Below are 15,549 nucleotides of genomic sequence, written 5' to 3' on the forward strand. Positions count from 1 at the left end.
TAGCAGTTCCAATTTATTCAAATATGTATATAGTCACATACAGTATTTACAGGTATAAACAGAGTGCAGATATACTTTCAGAGGTAAGAGGGTAAAAAAAAATATATATAGTAATATTCTGTACCATAGAAGTATATGCCAACATGGTATTTACACATGGTGCACTTAGCAAGTAACCACCTTAGTAACCTCCTCCCTGTTTTCAGTGCAAAAGTGTTTCATCTCCCCCTTTATACAGGCTCAATAGAACACGCAGAAATTAAATGAGTCACAATGATTTACAATACCGATCTCAAAATATATCATATTTGTTATAATTAGCCTACTCAGTGCTGTTGAATAGTCTGACATTTAGATATGATCACAATAACATTGTTTCTAATATCCTCATTACCTGCCAATTATTACCTGTAACTTAAACTATGATGCAAAGTAAACTGTGCAGTCTACTGAGGAAGACTGTCATGTTTCTATTGTTGATGTCGACTCACTTTACAAGAACCACTCATTGACTTATTTCAGAGAAGCTACCTGTTCACAGTTATAAAATGGCATCCACAGCTAAATGAACATTATTTGGGTTATAGTTCAGCAGCAACCATGGACATGTCAGTTAAATACATCACATAAGCACTTGCAATGAAACAGAGGTAAGGGTTCTGTATAAATCAATGTAATTATTATTTTTGTTTTAAAAGGTATAATATTGTATAACATTGTAATAACGGTTATCCCACTGATATGTAGTGTAAAGGCTTGTATAAAAACAGCAGCATTATTGCTCAAGAGCTTGACTATAATCAAAGTTATCGGGAATCATTTGCATTTCGGACCTCACAATATTACTGTCTCAAAGACCATGTAAAAGATACAACTAACTATGAAAAAACATACAGTATCAACAAATACATGCAGTAGGATAAGACAAGTTTATTGACAATAAGTTATTTTAAGGCACACTGAGTCCGATCCTACAATCACATAGTATTGAGGACGACAAAGGTGAATGCTCTGTCAGTTTAAGCATAACATAGTCAACACATGAGGTTTTAACTGCAGGTACCTCAAGGCCTCTTCTCATTCTGTCTATGGGTCGCTGTCAGTCAGAGGCACCAACGACTTTGTATAAGAACCATCTCTTTGGGGTTGCCAGAAAATCAGCAAAGACGATGGCATTCACTATCCTTTAGCACCACATCGTAGTTGATGTGGCACAAAAGCAGTGCTTAAAAAATAAATACAAATATTCACACATTTGTAATAACACATTTCTGTACACTATATACAAGGTGGAAATGTATTTGTATAGTTTGAACGACAAAATCCTTTACAGCTGCATAAATTATTTTTTGCTTCGGCAGTGGAAGGAGGGCAATTGTCTGTTGCTCCATACATTCAATATTAGCGATTCCTGAGGTTAACTCTGTAAAACAAACAGGATTTTTGTCAATGGATCTGGCAATAATGCAGGAAAAAAGTATTGAAGGAAGAAAAAAAATAGCTGTTAAAAAAAATAAAAAAATGTTTCACCTTTTTTATGTTTGTTTTTTTCTATTAATTTTACATTTTACAAATGTCACTTCCTGTTGTAAGCTGAGGGCATGAGGACCTTTAATGCAGAACAACATCCTGGAAAAGGGTCAAACAAGAATAGAATATTAAAGGTCAAGTCCACTACTTCAACATTTTTTAGGAAAATTCCACACAAAAACTATTAGCCCATCGTTGGTATAGTGCCAAAATGTTTTAAATGTCAGCAATCAAATTCAAGATATAATACTTTCAAATTACAGAAATACAGCCGGTATAATGCATTTTGCATCATATGCATCACACAGAATACAGTCCATTTCTGCAGATTTTTCAAAACGTTCATATTTCTGATGATTTTATGGATGACAATTGTCTTAATTTCATGATTTTAAAAGAAATTAGGCCTCTCAAAACTCACTTTTTCTGTGTCTCCCCGACTCTGATGCGTATTTTGTGAACCTCCACTTCAGAATCCGCAGAGTCACCTGACCACCAAGATGACACCATTTTGAGCATGGACGAGGCTGACCAGTTAGTAGACTCCTGCCACTTGAACTTTACCATCAGGAGGTCACCTATGTCTTTCTCCGCTACCAACAGGAAGGAATGGGTCTTATTGGTCGTTATCTTCTCCTTTCTGCCAATGAGAAAGTGCATAGATGCTCAACAGGTTAATGTCACCTCACTTCACAAGAACAACTAATTTACCTCTAATCATAGAATACAGTAGCACGAAAACTTGAGCTACAGACCATAAAGACTTATGTCATTATAAATGTGATAAATGGTGTCTTATGTTGATATAGCATGTGCTTTGTTGTATGGTTTAGGATTTAACTACCTGTTGGAGCAGGTACTCACAGTGTCAGCTTGAGGTCTTCAACTTCTCCTTTGGTTCCAATCAGAGAGACTGTCAGCGAAGGCTCCATCTCAGACCTGTCCACCTTGCTGGAGAAGTGGATCTTCAGCTGGTAATGATAGACTCTGAACGGCATGGAGTCTTTGGTCTTGGTGTACATCTTGATGCTGCGTGTCATGCGAATCTTTCTGATGTTGTAGCCCCCGGTGTTACAGTGGTTCTTGCGGCAGCTGAGACACATTCCGCGGTCGAACATATCGTTGCTCCCGCAGCGATATGCCATGCTGGCCTCCTGCTCGTTGACCAGGGAGTCGATGAACAGGTGAATGGAACGCTCATGGGAACATCTGGGAATGTCAGGGATGGCTGTGAACATAAAGGGTATAGTTGCATTACTGGTCCACGTTCAAAAACCAGAGTTGAGATTCTCAATTGAAGGAGAAAGTTTCCTTCCCTAATATTACCATTATAGATAGTAATATCAACCTTGATCTGGGGCCCTACAATAAGAGTTATGTTGTTGGTGACCTTCTGAAGGGATTATCTCTAGCTGTGATGTTTGGGGGCCTCTGTTTTAACAGTAATGAATGGGCCTTTGTCAGGCTGACAGCTACAATGTTAGTCGTAAAGACAGATAAGCGACTAGCTGCAAAGTTACTGCAACTTCTGTTATATTGTTGTACTGACTTCACCACCCTATTGTTCACAAGCCCTGCCATCTTCAAATAAGTTACAAGTAGAGAATTACATGTCTGCCTTAGCCAATGATACATCAGTATCCAAATTAACAACAGAGTAATTGTGTGGAAAGTGATTGTGAGTGTTGTTATATACACTGAGTATACAGAACATTAAGGACACCAGCTCTTTCCATGACATAGACTGACCAGGTGAATCCAGGTGAAAACTGTGATCCCTTATTGATGTCACTTGTTAAATCCACTTCAAATCAGTGTAGAAGAAGGGGAGGTGACAGGTTAAAGAATGATTGTTAAGCCTTGAGACGTGGATTTTGTGAGCAAGATAAAAGATGTAAGTGTCTTTGAACGGGGTATGGTAGTGGGTGCAAGGTTTGTGTCAAGAACTGCAATGCTGCTGGGTCTCACACTCAACAGTTTCCCTTGTGTATCAACCCTAATTGAGGCTGTTCTGAGGGCAAAGGGGGGGGGCTACAACACAATATTGGGAAGGTATCCTTAATATTTTGTGCACTAAGTGTATGTCTAATATGTCACCAATTTTATAGTGACACAGAAAAATATCTAGATGTGATTCTCACCAAAGAGACCATATTTTGAAATAGTCTCCAGGGTGCTTTGCAGATTGCAGCCTGGCTGGAAACTGCCTCCATTGGGGTATATGTCCACATGACCCACAGGCTGCTGGATGCCGATGCTGAAGCCCAGAGAGCCCCGTGTGAAGGTGTGAAGAACGTCCACAAAGTGAGCATCATCTGGGGACAGGCGGTGGTGAGCATGCTCTCCCTCAAAGTCTGGCCCGGCTGGGTCAAGACCTGTAAAGAGAAGGGGGCCAATCAGTGAGTAGTGGAACAAGCCAAAGCCCTATGAAGGAAAGTTCTTGCAGGCCAAAGAAGCAACTAATGATTAGCAACAGTGCTATTATCTGGTCTTTGTTTCTCTATAAGACATTATATTTACCAGTTATTCTGCCCACTTTATTAGAGGCGTGACTCCCAGCGAATCCTGCCACATGAGCACCCAGACTGTAGCCAATGAGGTGGAGGTTATCAAGAGGGATATTGGTTGCCTCCTATAAAACACATTGGAGTAAAGTGTCAAGTTCATTGCCATAGAAACTAGGAGTGTGAACATTTAAAAGTTAAAACAAAGTTGGGATCCTTAACGTTAAGAAAAATCCTAACTCACAGTTTAAATCACAGTGCAGTTATCACAAAACATTATCTTCCGTGTTGTAGCCTAACTAGACTATACAGCTGTAAAAGGCCTGGGGGAAAGTTGCCGAATTGAAATAAACCAGACAGGAAGAGGCGAACTTTAGGCTACTTAGGTGAATTTGCGAGGCATGCAAGACAATTAAGACATTGCGAGATTCAGATTAGTAAGACATATGGTCACGGTTCTGCCTGCCTGCTCTTTCTCTTTGCTAATGACAAGAGTGTGCGTTCAGTCGTCGGTCTGTTGTATGTATAATATCTAGGCTTAGGCTATTCATGGGACCGATGTCGCCAGGATACAGAGCTATCTTCGGGCCAGTCTTGTGAGCATGGGGTAAGCTCCTCTTCGTTGCTGAGCGGGTGGGGGTGTTTTTGTCTCATAATAGGAAATTACAATAGGCTACTGGTATAGCCTGTATCGATTACACTTTTCAGATATAATGGTGTGTGGCCCCTTGAAAGCGCTTCGGCTATGGCATGTTCGTTTATGTTAGGGTAGGCCAAACCACAGCTTTTTAAACCTTCTCTGGAAGGCATTTTACTTGTCTGTAAGTGGCATGCAATGTTCCCTCAAAAATTAATTAAAGCACTGAGCAAATTTCAGGTGTGCTGAGCACAAACTTGAACATTCTGAAAATTCTGTGCAACTTCCAGTGTACATTTACTGTGAAAATTGAGGCTATATCCTCTTTAAATTACAGTTTTAACAGTGGCCATGTAGGCTACTGTGGCTATTTGCTCATAATGTAGGCCTACCAGAGTGGCCTACCATCAACAACAATTGAGAAAATGCATCCCATAACATTTTAACATGGAAATAGCTGTTATATCATTTAGCCTTCAGTAACAGCCAATGTGTGGTGTTCAATATATGCCTACATTCCATGAGACAAAAAAAAGAGGGCTTGACATTAATCTGTTTATCCACTTGGCCTTCAGACCAGGAGGTGACATGTTGAAATCTTACAGTATCAACTTTGCTGTAGCTTTCTTTTATGTCTGCTATGTCACTGCAGACACAGTCATCTGAGCCATCCGATTGGCCAGAGGTAGACCTATAGTGCACTTGATTTGCTCTGTAGGCCCACTGAGAAGGCAGAGTTTGTACCTTCAGACACATTAAATGTTTCAAAATGGCAACAGTTTGCCTACCCAGCGAGCAGGGCAGCTGAATCCGGTGTACCTACCGCCAACAGCACGAGATGAATCCAAATCAAATAGGGACACAAGTAGAGGTCGACCGATTATGATTTTTCAATGCGGATACCGATACGATTATTGGAGGACCAAAAAAGCCGATACCGATTAATCGGACGATTTTTATTTATTTATTTGTAATAATGACAATTACAACAATACTGAATGAACACTTATTTTAACATAATATAATACATCAATAAAATCAATTTAGCCTCAAGTAAATAATGAAACATGTTCAATTTGGTTTAAAAAATGCAAAAACAAAGTTTTGGAGAAGAAAGTAAAAGTGCAATATGTGCTATGTAAGAAAGCTAACGTTTCAGATCCTTGCTCAGAACATGACAACATATGGAAGCTGGTGGTTCCTTTTAACGTGAGTCTTCAATATTCCCAGTTAAGAAGTTTTAGGTTGTAGTTATTATAGGAATTATAGGACTATTTCCCTCTATACCATTTGTATTTCATTAACCTTTGACTATTGGATGTTCTTATAGGCACTTTAGTATTGCCAGTGTAAGAGTATAGCTTCCGTCCCTCTCCTCGCTCCTCCCTGGGCTCGAACCAGCAACACAATGCTGGTTAGTTAACGCACGCTAACTAGCTAGCCATTTCACTTCGGTTACACGAGCCTCATCTCGGGAGTTGATAGGCTTGAAGTCATAAACAGCGCAATGCTTGACGCACAACGAAGAGCTGCTGTCAAAACGCTCGAAAGTGCTGTTTGAATGAATGTTTACTCGCCTGCTTCTGCCTACCACCGCTCAGTCAGATACTTGTATGCTCAGTCAGATTATATGCAACGCAGGACACACTAGATAATATCTAGTAATATCATCAACCATGTGTAGTTAACTAGTGATTATGATTGATTGTTTTTTATAAGATAAGTTTAATGCTAGCTAGCAACTTACTGCATTCACGTAACAGGCACTCTTCTTGTGGAGTGCAACGAGAGAGAGGCAGGTCTTTATTGCGTTGGACTAGTTAACTGTACGGTTGCAAGATTGGATCCCCCGAGCTGACAAGGTGATCTCTGTCATTCTGCCCCTGAACAAGGCAGTTAACCCACCGTTCCTAGGTAGTCATTGAAAATAAGAACGTGTTCTTAACTGACTTACCTAGTTAAATAAAGGTGGGGGGAAAAAATGTGTGTGGGGGGGCCGGCAAATCGGCGCCCAAAAATACCGATTTCAGATTGTTATGAAAACTTGAAATCGGCCCTAATTAATTGGCCATTCCGATTAATCTGTCGACCTCTAAACACAAGGCGATCGACTGGTTGGTGACTACTGCTCTAGAAAGTTGAGTGAAGTTCAATCTCGTGTTTCTCTCTGATTTTTCTGCATGGCAGTCCCATTGCAGTCCCGGGGCTGTGCACGCACAGTTTAGAGGCAACATTGTTGCCATGTATTCATGGATGCCAAGGGAAGCCAGGCTTCCCTCTCCAAAAATGTTTTGACCAAGAAAAAAATAAAAACCAAATGATTTATTTTGTCTCTCTGTGTTTCATAAATGTCTTTCAATTTGCAAGTATCTCACCAGAGAAAGCATCTGAGCAAACTAAACAGCGCCCTTCTATCTCAGTATGTGTAGCCTGATGCTGTCTGGTCAGAAAGAGTATGACAATGTTGCTGCCTATACCATTGAATGAAAGAGAAGCCAGCAAGTATTTGGCCTCCCTTCATAAAAAAATATATAAAATAATAGCCAATCAGCGTTGAGCTAAACTAAGTGAGCTCAGATGTGAATGGTCCTGGCACACCAAAAAAGTGTAAAGGGAAGCCAGTTTGGATTTGGCTTCAGACCAATCCCATCACAGGCCAAACGTCATTATTGACAGAAAAAAACTTGAATTTTTGTATCTCGTTGTGTTGTTGTCCTCCGGTGACTAGCTAAAATCGTCCCTTTCCTAAATTAGTGATGGATAAAATAGGGATTTGGACTTGTGGTTTTACTTAATTCTCCATACTGGCCAATGATTATTACTGTGATTGTGATCCAACCATAAATGTATACATTGTGAAAGGGAGGAAGTTGTAGTATGCTGATGTTAACTAGCTGGCCTGGCGTATTGTTGCTCATGAAAGGAAGTTAGGCTAACGATCAAGTATTTTAGCCAGGTAACTGAGGACAACAAAAACTAAAAGCATGTACTGTAAGACAGAGTCATAGACCATTTAGGCAACATGAAAGAGGATGGCATTGGCGTTTCTCTACAAGTAGGGTGAGTCAACATGTTTCTTTCCACTTGCACGCTCAAATACATCAGTACCATGGACAGCCTCATATTAAGCTGACGTTGATTGGACTAAATCGTTTTTGGTATCTTTTAGTTGTCACTGTATTAGACTAAGCAGAGGTGATGATATTGAAATGGTCCTGGAATAGCGGTAACGCTCCATGGTTCTAAATTAATAGCTGTTAATTAGTCCGAAAATGTCAGAAACATTACCTTGCTTGACCATACTGTAGGTCATGTAACTGTTTGTTACATTTACATGTATTTAAAAAAAAAATGTTTACCTTTATTTAACATGCAATATGTTTTGTGGACTTCACCGGACAGATGTTGCTCTCCGGTTCGGTATGAAACAGATGTGTGGTTGAATTTATTATTATTAATTTACACTTATTGTCTCAGCCTTGGCCTATATATCACGATGTCAAGGCATATGAACTTATGGGTTATAGAGCATACAATGCAATTATCACAACACATAGGTTGTCATATGGGTTTTTTGGAGGGGGGGGGGGGGGGACTTGGCTTCCCCAGTGATTTTACCCATACACCGCTACTGCTGTAAAGTATTGCCGCTTCTGAAGTGGGACTAACTTCCATCACTACGCAACAAAAACTGTCAATCCTAGCCTGCCGCCTGGGCGCAGATCACTCTTTCCTTAAAAAAAAGTACTTTATAGTTAATTAAATATCGCAACTTACATTTAGTAGAAAGAAACCACATCTAGCTACCCTAAAGGGTTGCCGTAGATAGAAATTCATTGCCCGGCCCTAGCGGTCATACAGTGCCTTACAAATGTATTCATCCCCTTTGGCGTTTTTCCTATTTTGTTGCATTACAACCTGTAATTTAAATAGATTTTTAATTGGATTTCATGTAATGGACATCGAAATTGGTGACGGGAAATCAAAGTTGGTGACGTGAAGTAAAAAATAAATAAAAAACAACAACAACTGAAAAGTGGTGTGTGCATATGTATTCACCCCCTTTGCTATGAAGACCCTAAATAAGATCTGGTGCAACCAATTACCTTCAGAAGTCACATAATTAGTTTTAAAAAAGTCCACCTGTGTGCAATCTAAGTGTCACATGATCTGTCACATGATCTCAGTATATATACACCTGTTCTGAAAGGAGTCTGCAACACCACCAAGCAAGTGGCACCATGAAGACCAAGGAGCTCGCCAAACAGGTCAGACACAAAGTTGTGGAGAAGTACAGATCAGGGTTAGGTTCTAACAATATATCTGAAACGTTGAACATCCCATGGAGCACCAGTAAATCCATTTTTTTTTTTTTAAATTGAAAGAATATGGACCCACAACAAAGAGACCAAAGATAAGATTGGAGTATCTGTCCAAAGGACCATTTTAAGCCATACACTCCACAGAGCTGGACTTTATGGAAGAGTTGCCAGAAAAAAGCCATTGCTTAAAGAAAAAAATAAGTAAACACGTTTGCTGTTCGCCAAAACATATGGAAGAAGGTACTCTGGTCAGATGAGACTAAAATTGAGCTTTTTGGCCATCAAGGAAAATGCAATGTCTAGGGAGGTGGGGGGGGGGGGGGGGGGGGGGGGGGTGAAAAGTTATGTTATGCTCAAGTTTTCTTTTTTTTGGTATTATTTCTTGTTTGTTTCACAATAAAAAATATTTTGCATCGTCAAAGTGGTAGGCATGTTATGTAAATCAAAGGATACAAACCCCCCCCAAAATATATTTTCATTCCAGGTTGTAAGGCAACAAAATAGGAAAAATGCCAAGGGGGTTGAATACTTTCGCAAGCCACTGTACATACTCAATAGGACCATTATTCTGCATTGTGAATTAACATGGAATTTAATGGGGGTTTTTAATCGTTTTAAATGGAAAACTGATACAAACAAATTGCAGTATAAGCGTAAGAAAATGTTTCCATTTGTCACATCCCTAATAGAAACAATTTACAGTAAATCTTTGTACTTTGTTACCTATGTTTATAACATGTTATTTATACTTTCTCTGAAAAACAGTGCAGTGACTTGGAAGTTGAGTCACCGTACAAACCTCAAGCCAGTCAATGAAGTGAGCGATCTCTTGTCCCACCATCTTGGTGTCCTGGGCGGCTACAGGATAGTGGTTCTGGGCTGTGTGCAGCCAGTCCACCACGATCACATTTGCATCCTGCTCTCTCTCATATAGCGCTGACACCAGTTTGGCCACCCAGCTCTCAAACAAGCCGCTCACCTGTTGCAGCGGAGAGAAAGCACAAATGTTTTTTGTTAGTGACGGGGAATCCAAGCCCTTGAGCAATAGTTGTGAAGGACTTCATGTCACAGACATGCTGCTACAGGTTGGAGGGGCTTACTGTCCAGCCATGGATCACAAGAAAAGTTTTAGAGGTGCTGTTGAAAGTGCATTCTTTGAGAGACTCTGGGTTTCTGGGGATGATGTAACAGATGTCATCTTCTGGCATCAAAGGCTTCCGGAGGGAGAATTTGGTGTAGGCATGAGGAGTGGCATCGTTCTTTTGAAACAAGTCCTTGAAGTTGTCCATTAAATTATCTAAGAGAGGAATGTGAACACAACACATTGGCTTTAGAAATATTTGTATATTAATTGGACCATAAACCAGACAGGCAGAATGCAAGACAATGGAAAGTAGCTGTAGGCCTATGGATTATAAAATGTTTTGATCCATGCTGCTATTTCTAATCTTAAATCACACTGGTGGTGGTTGGGATGCCTGACTGCACAGGCCCCTCAGTACCAGGGGGGCTACTAGGGTTCAGTTGGTCAGACAGACCCCATAGAAACCACAGCTTTTCCCAGCTTTGTTCCTCTAGCTCTGACAAATCACACAGGGTATAAAAGTAGCTGCATTCACAGTGGGTCAGCGGACTCCTTGGCCAAGGCTATAGGTAAGCACTAAGCTACTGCACTGCAATGAATGGAGGTTGCATTCCATGACGGTTAAAGCAGACACAAATCTGTTATATTTTGAATAATAAATAGACCATAGCCTTTGTATTCATATGCAATCTGACTACATCTATGTCTTACTTCAAAATTGCAGAAGACCTACATCAAGTTTTGTGTAAAACTTTTGAGTTTCTGCAGCCTATCTATACTGAACAAAAACATAAATACAACATGCAACAATTGCAACGATTTCAGTGAGTTACAGATCATTTGAGGAAATCAGTCAATTGAAATACATTCATTAGGCCCTAATCTGTGGATTTCACATGACTGGCAGGGGCACAGCCATGGGTGGGCATAGGCCCACCCACTGGGGAGCCAGACCCAGCCAATCAGAATGAGTTTTTTCCCACAAAAGGGCTTTATTAGACAGAAACACTCATCAACTGTCAGAGTGGCTGGTCTCAGACGATCCCGCAGGTGAAGAAGCCGGATGTGGAGGTCCTGGGCTGGTGTGGTTAGACGTGGTGTTCGGTTGTGAGGCCAGTTGGACTTACTGACAAATTCTCTGAAACAACGTTGGAGGCGGCTTATGGTAGAAACATTTAACTCAACAGCTCTGGTGGACATTCCTGCAGTCAGCATGCCAATTGCACTTTCCCTCAAAACTTGAGACATCTGTGGCATTGTGTTGTGTGACAAAACTGCATATTTTAACGTGGCCTTTTGTCCCCAGCACAAGGTTCACCTGTGTAACGATCATGCTGTTTAATCAGTTTATTGATATGCCACACCTGTCAGGTGGATGTATTATATTGGCAAAGGAGAAAATGGTCACTAACAGGGATTTAAATACATTTTTGCACAAAATGAGAGAAATAATATTCTTGCGTATAGAACATTTCTGGGATATTTTATTTCAGCTCATGAAACATGGGACCAACACATATTGCATTTTTATTTTTGTTCATTATCTTTTGTCTACTTTTATGTCCAATATACATCAACATTAGGAATTTTTTGAATCCCTAATTATAGTAACCTTACTCAAATTGCGCATGAATGAATGGGCGTCCAGTCGAATACTTGAGGTCATATCCTATACTAACAATTTAGTCTACGTCATCACAAAATCCCAGAAATTTGATACAGCCTCATTATTTAAGTGACAGTATCTAAAGGCTGTCAATTACATTTATAATAATCTGAAAAGTTCGATTCTTCAGACAATGTCATTTTAGCGGCACAAATGCAATGTTTTCTAATCAGATCACAAAACGGAGAATAGTAATTCTCAACAGTAGTTTCATGGATTAGCTACTCACCAAGGGTATGAACGGAGTGGTCCTCTTCCAAAGACGAGACAGACAATACTGAATTTAACACAAGAAAGTAAAGACATTGCACTTGCAACCCTTTCATTTCTTTTCAACCTAATAATTCTTATTTGGGGAAATGTCAAGTTTGCAATCACAGACCCTAAAAAAAATAATCGAATGTAAACCGTGACAATTTTCCACCGGTTAGAAGAGATCCCGTGCGTTATGTAGCCCGTAGTATTGCTATCTGAACTACCTTGAAGTGCCCGGTTCCTAAATAGGACCTCTCCCTCTGTCGCAAACCTATTGGTTGCTTTTACCCCGGGCGGGAATTAGGGTACAATGTAAGACATTGATAACTGGCAATGAAGTTAATAATTTTATTCAAGCGATTGTTATTTACTATGTGAAATAGCACAGGCAAATGTTAAATCAGATCTGAGTAGACTGAATTTGCTGTTGCCCATAGCTACAAATGGCCTTGCTCTTGACTTCATGAGGGAAGTTTCATGCCTGAAAATAAATTGTTCATTTAACGCTTCATCATACAACTTTCTGGGAATGGTGCAGGATAGTTGCTTGGTTTAGGGAACACTCACATTTAAGGAACTTGACCAAACAAAATAACATTCGTATTTCATTGCTTTGACAGAACCTTTCCTAAAAGTTCAAACAGTTAGATTTGTGTAATGTTCTCTCAAATCAAATCAAATGTATTGAAATCTCAAAGTGCTGAACAGAAACGCAGCATAAAACCCCAAACAGCAAGCAATGCAGGTGTAGAAGCACGGTGGCTAGGAAAAACTCCCTAGAAAGGCCAAAACCTAGCAAGAAACCTAGAGAGGAACCAGGCTATGAGGGATGGCCAGTCCTCTTCTGGCTGTGCCGGGTGGAGATTATAACAGAACATGGCCAAGATGTTCAAATGTTCATAAATGACCAGAATGGTCAAATAATAATAATCACAGTAGTTGTCGAGGGTGCAGCAAGTCAGCACCTCAGGAGTAAATGTCAGTTGGCTTTTCATAGCCGATCATTAAGAGTATCTCTACCACTCCTGCTGTCTCTAGAGAGTTGAAAACATCAGGTCTGGGGCAGGTAGTTCTCTAATTGATTTGACATTGGGAATGTTCTCAAATAGTTCAGAGAACATTACGAAATGTTCTGTGGGAATTTCAGTACTTCAGCATAACATTTCCTCATGGTTCTTGAAGAAAAGGACTAGGCTTTTGGTGGACTAACTTCTGCTGCCACCATGGCGCATCGGTCAAAATGCAAATAAGGAGATTGCGGGTGGGGGTGGGGTTGGATGGTTTAATAAAGCCGGTGGGAAGGATGTGTTAGAAGTTGTGGCTTGTAAGGCCTTGGAGATAGATTGGATGTGGTGGTCTGGAAGGGAAATACAAAAGGGAAACATTAGGAACACAACAAAATGGTGCAGACATGACAAAGTAGTGCCAGGTGTCTATGGGGAAAAAGGCTTGACATAACATCTATAAACTAAGGAGACTGCCAGGAATAACATAAAGGAGCAATAGCATGGATATAAAGGACATGCTATGAGTTTAGGCCTCATAATACAGTTCACTTACATTTCTCCTACAATAAAATAACATAGGGAACTTACTTCATCATATCATGCACACTGGACAGGTGAAGGATAGGGCAACACCAAGCATAATCTGAACTGGTAGGTAGGAAGGAGCATGCAGTTTATATCGGGAAACAGTGAAAAGGGTAGAGTAGAGGTGATTAAGGGAGCGGAAACAGATGTGGAGGGAAGGGATGTGGTCTAGGGTAATTGTAAACAAATTGAAGCCCGTAGAAGTGGCATGACCCTTTACAACATTTCTATTTAAAAAGTCCTGTTCTCAAATTGTTCCGAGAACGTTAAGAAAACTTTCCATTAAAAACCATAACAACACCTTTAGTAACGCTCAGAGAGTGTTCTAAGAATGTTATTTCAAATTATAAACTGGGCTGAAAGCCATGGTATATCAGACCGTATACCACGGGTATGACAAAACATTTATTTTTACTTCTCCAATTACGTAAGTAACTAGTTTGTGGTATATTGCCAATATAACACGGCTAAGGGCTGTATCCAGGCTCTCCTCGTTACGTAGTGCTAAGAATAGCCCTTAGCTATATGTCAAGGAACCAGAGTAAAACGTTTTCAGAATCTCCCTACATCCTAAAAACCAATGTTCTTGGAACAGGTGAAATTTTCACTTCAGTTTCATCATTCAGGAAACATATGGCTTCGTTCCTACAGCCAATGGAAACCAAAAACATACGTTCCCACAACTTCCAAGGAACCAAATGTACTAGCTGGGTTTGAGTTATTTTGTCAATTGATTTATGATAACATGATGCCATAACTATTGGACATATGATCATGTTTTTTTCCCTTTACAACATATCACAGTGCAGAGGGTTTTATGGCGTTTTTCCATGCAAGGGGAACCTCAGCCCACATTAGGTCTGCTTGAGGGGACTGTTTCCTATAGCAGGTATGTGTTAAGTGAGCTATGTGGGGTTTAGGTGCACAACTAAAGTGGAACATCGTGTTATGAGAAGCAATGTGCGAAACCTGTGATGTCATCAACATTACTGTCTTTAGTTCCAGAAGACTGCTCTGAGTGGAGGAAGCCAGATGGGCCAGTATAAATCATAGTCCAATTCTAACCAACCACACCTCTACCCCATTTCCCCCAGCCTCTTACCCTAGCCACCATTCACCATGTTATACATCCATAGCCCCTTGACTTACGTAGAAATTGTGGTCTAGTAATGATGCAAGATCGCTTCAACAACATTTCTCCCCTGCTTTCTAACAAAACAGCATTTGAGCTTATCCAAACTTGCTTTCTGTTGCAAAGCCAATTTCAATTGGATGTTTAGTTTGATCATTTGCTTAGGTACATTCAGAGATGTAGCCTAACTATCATGTGATCTCTGTGGGAGATTAATAACAAATGAACAAATGCATGCTTTTAGTTAGTTGGTGTTTGACTCTTTATGCTGGGATACCCACTGGTTGTACTATGGGAGAAATAGGTCTACAACCAATCAGCATGACATAGGCCTAGTTTGATTTAACCCGCTTCCTCACTTAAGACCGTTGATCTTCTCAACATTTGACATACTGTATCAGTCAGTAGGGATCTGGAGTCCGTGTGAATTGTGGTTGGTCAGCCTCAGAGGTCTGTTGGACCAGTCCCGTGTTTCCATTATCTAAGCAGTGCACAAGTGTGTACGTAGGACTAAGAATAATGTCACCTGCTAGGGTCACATGCTTTCCTTCAAGAATGTGCACATGGCAAGTGTGTCTAGCCTCTATGGTGGACCATTGTTGTCAAGCGCCAAGGAAAAGTCCACAGGGGACGCCCTGACAAACCTATCAGAGGCCCCTGGTCGCTCAGAATGAGAAACAAAGTTTGGCTCTGATGCGGGTATTTGTTGCTGTTGTTATGGAACAAGTGGGACAAAGGGGGGAAAATCCCCACAGCAGTTGTCTTATTGTACTGTTGCCAGATTCAACACACATATCCCCTGCTGCTCCCCCCAGAAAAAGCAGCTC

At 40.4% G+C, this 15,549-nt stretch overlaps 1 protein-coding gene across 1 annotated transcript; it reads right to left on the reverse strand.

Moving 5' to 3' along the window:
- Nucleotides 1-4: 4 nt before the first annotated feature.
- Nucleotides 5-12,246, reverse strand: lpl2a (lipoprotein lipase 2 a). The gene is made up of 9 exons (XM_021579701.3): nt 11,973-12,246; nt 10,094-10,290; nt 9,793-9,972; nt 4,051-4,162; nt 3,672-3,905; nt 2,395-2,758; nt 1,952-2,170; nt 1,531-1,629; nt 5-1,423 (listed from the first exon to the last, which is right to left on the reverse strand). The coding sequence occupies exons 1-8, from the start codon at nt 12,067-12,069 to the stop codon at nt 1,536-1,538; spliced, it is 1,497 nt and encodes a 498-aa protein (XP_021435376.3). The 5' UTR covers nt 12,070-12,246; the 3' UTR covers nt 5-1,423; nt 1,531-1,535.
- Nucleotides 12,247-15,549: the final 3,303 nt, after the last annotated feature.

This window comes from Oncorhynchus mykiss, chromosome 1, assembly GCF_057628025.1.
Source record: "Oncorhynchus mykiss isolate SJ-2025 chromosome 1, ASM5762802v1, whole genome shotgun sequence".
Classification (NCBI taxonomy): domain Eukaryota; kingdom Metazoa; phylum Chordata; class Actinopteri; order Salmoniformes; family Salmonidae; genus Oncorhynchus; species Oncorhynchus mykiss.

Coding starts and splice junctions, on each gene's coding strand:
- lpl2a (XM_021579701.3), bottom strand. CDS start 12,069: ATGAAAGGGTTGCAAGTGCAATGTCTTTACTTTCTTGTGTTAAATTCA. Junction 2,759..3,671: donor TTCAAAATATGGTCTCTTTG/GTGAGAATCACA, acceptor TTATGTTCACAG/CCATCCCTGACATTCCCAGA. Junction 1,630..1,951: donor GTCGGGGAGACACAGAAAAA/GTGAGTTTTGAG, acceptor ACCCTTTTCCAG/GATGTTGTTCTGCATTAAAG.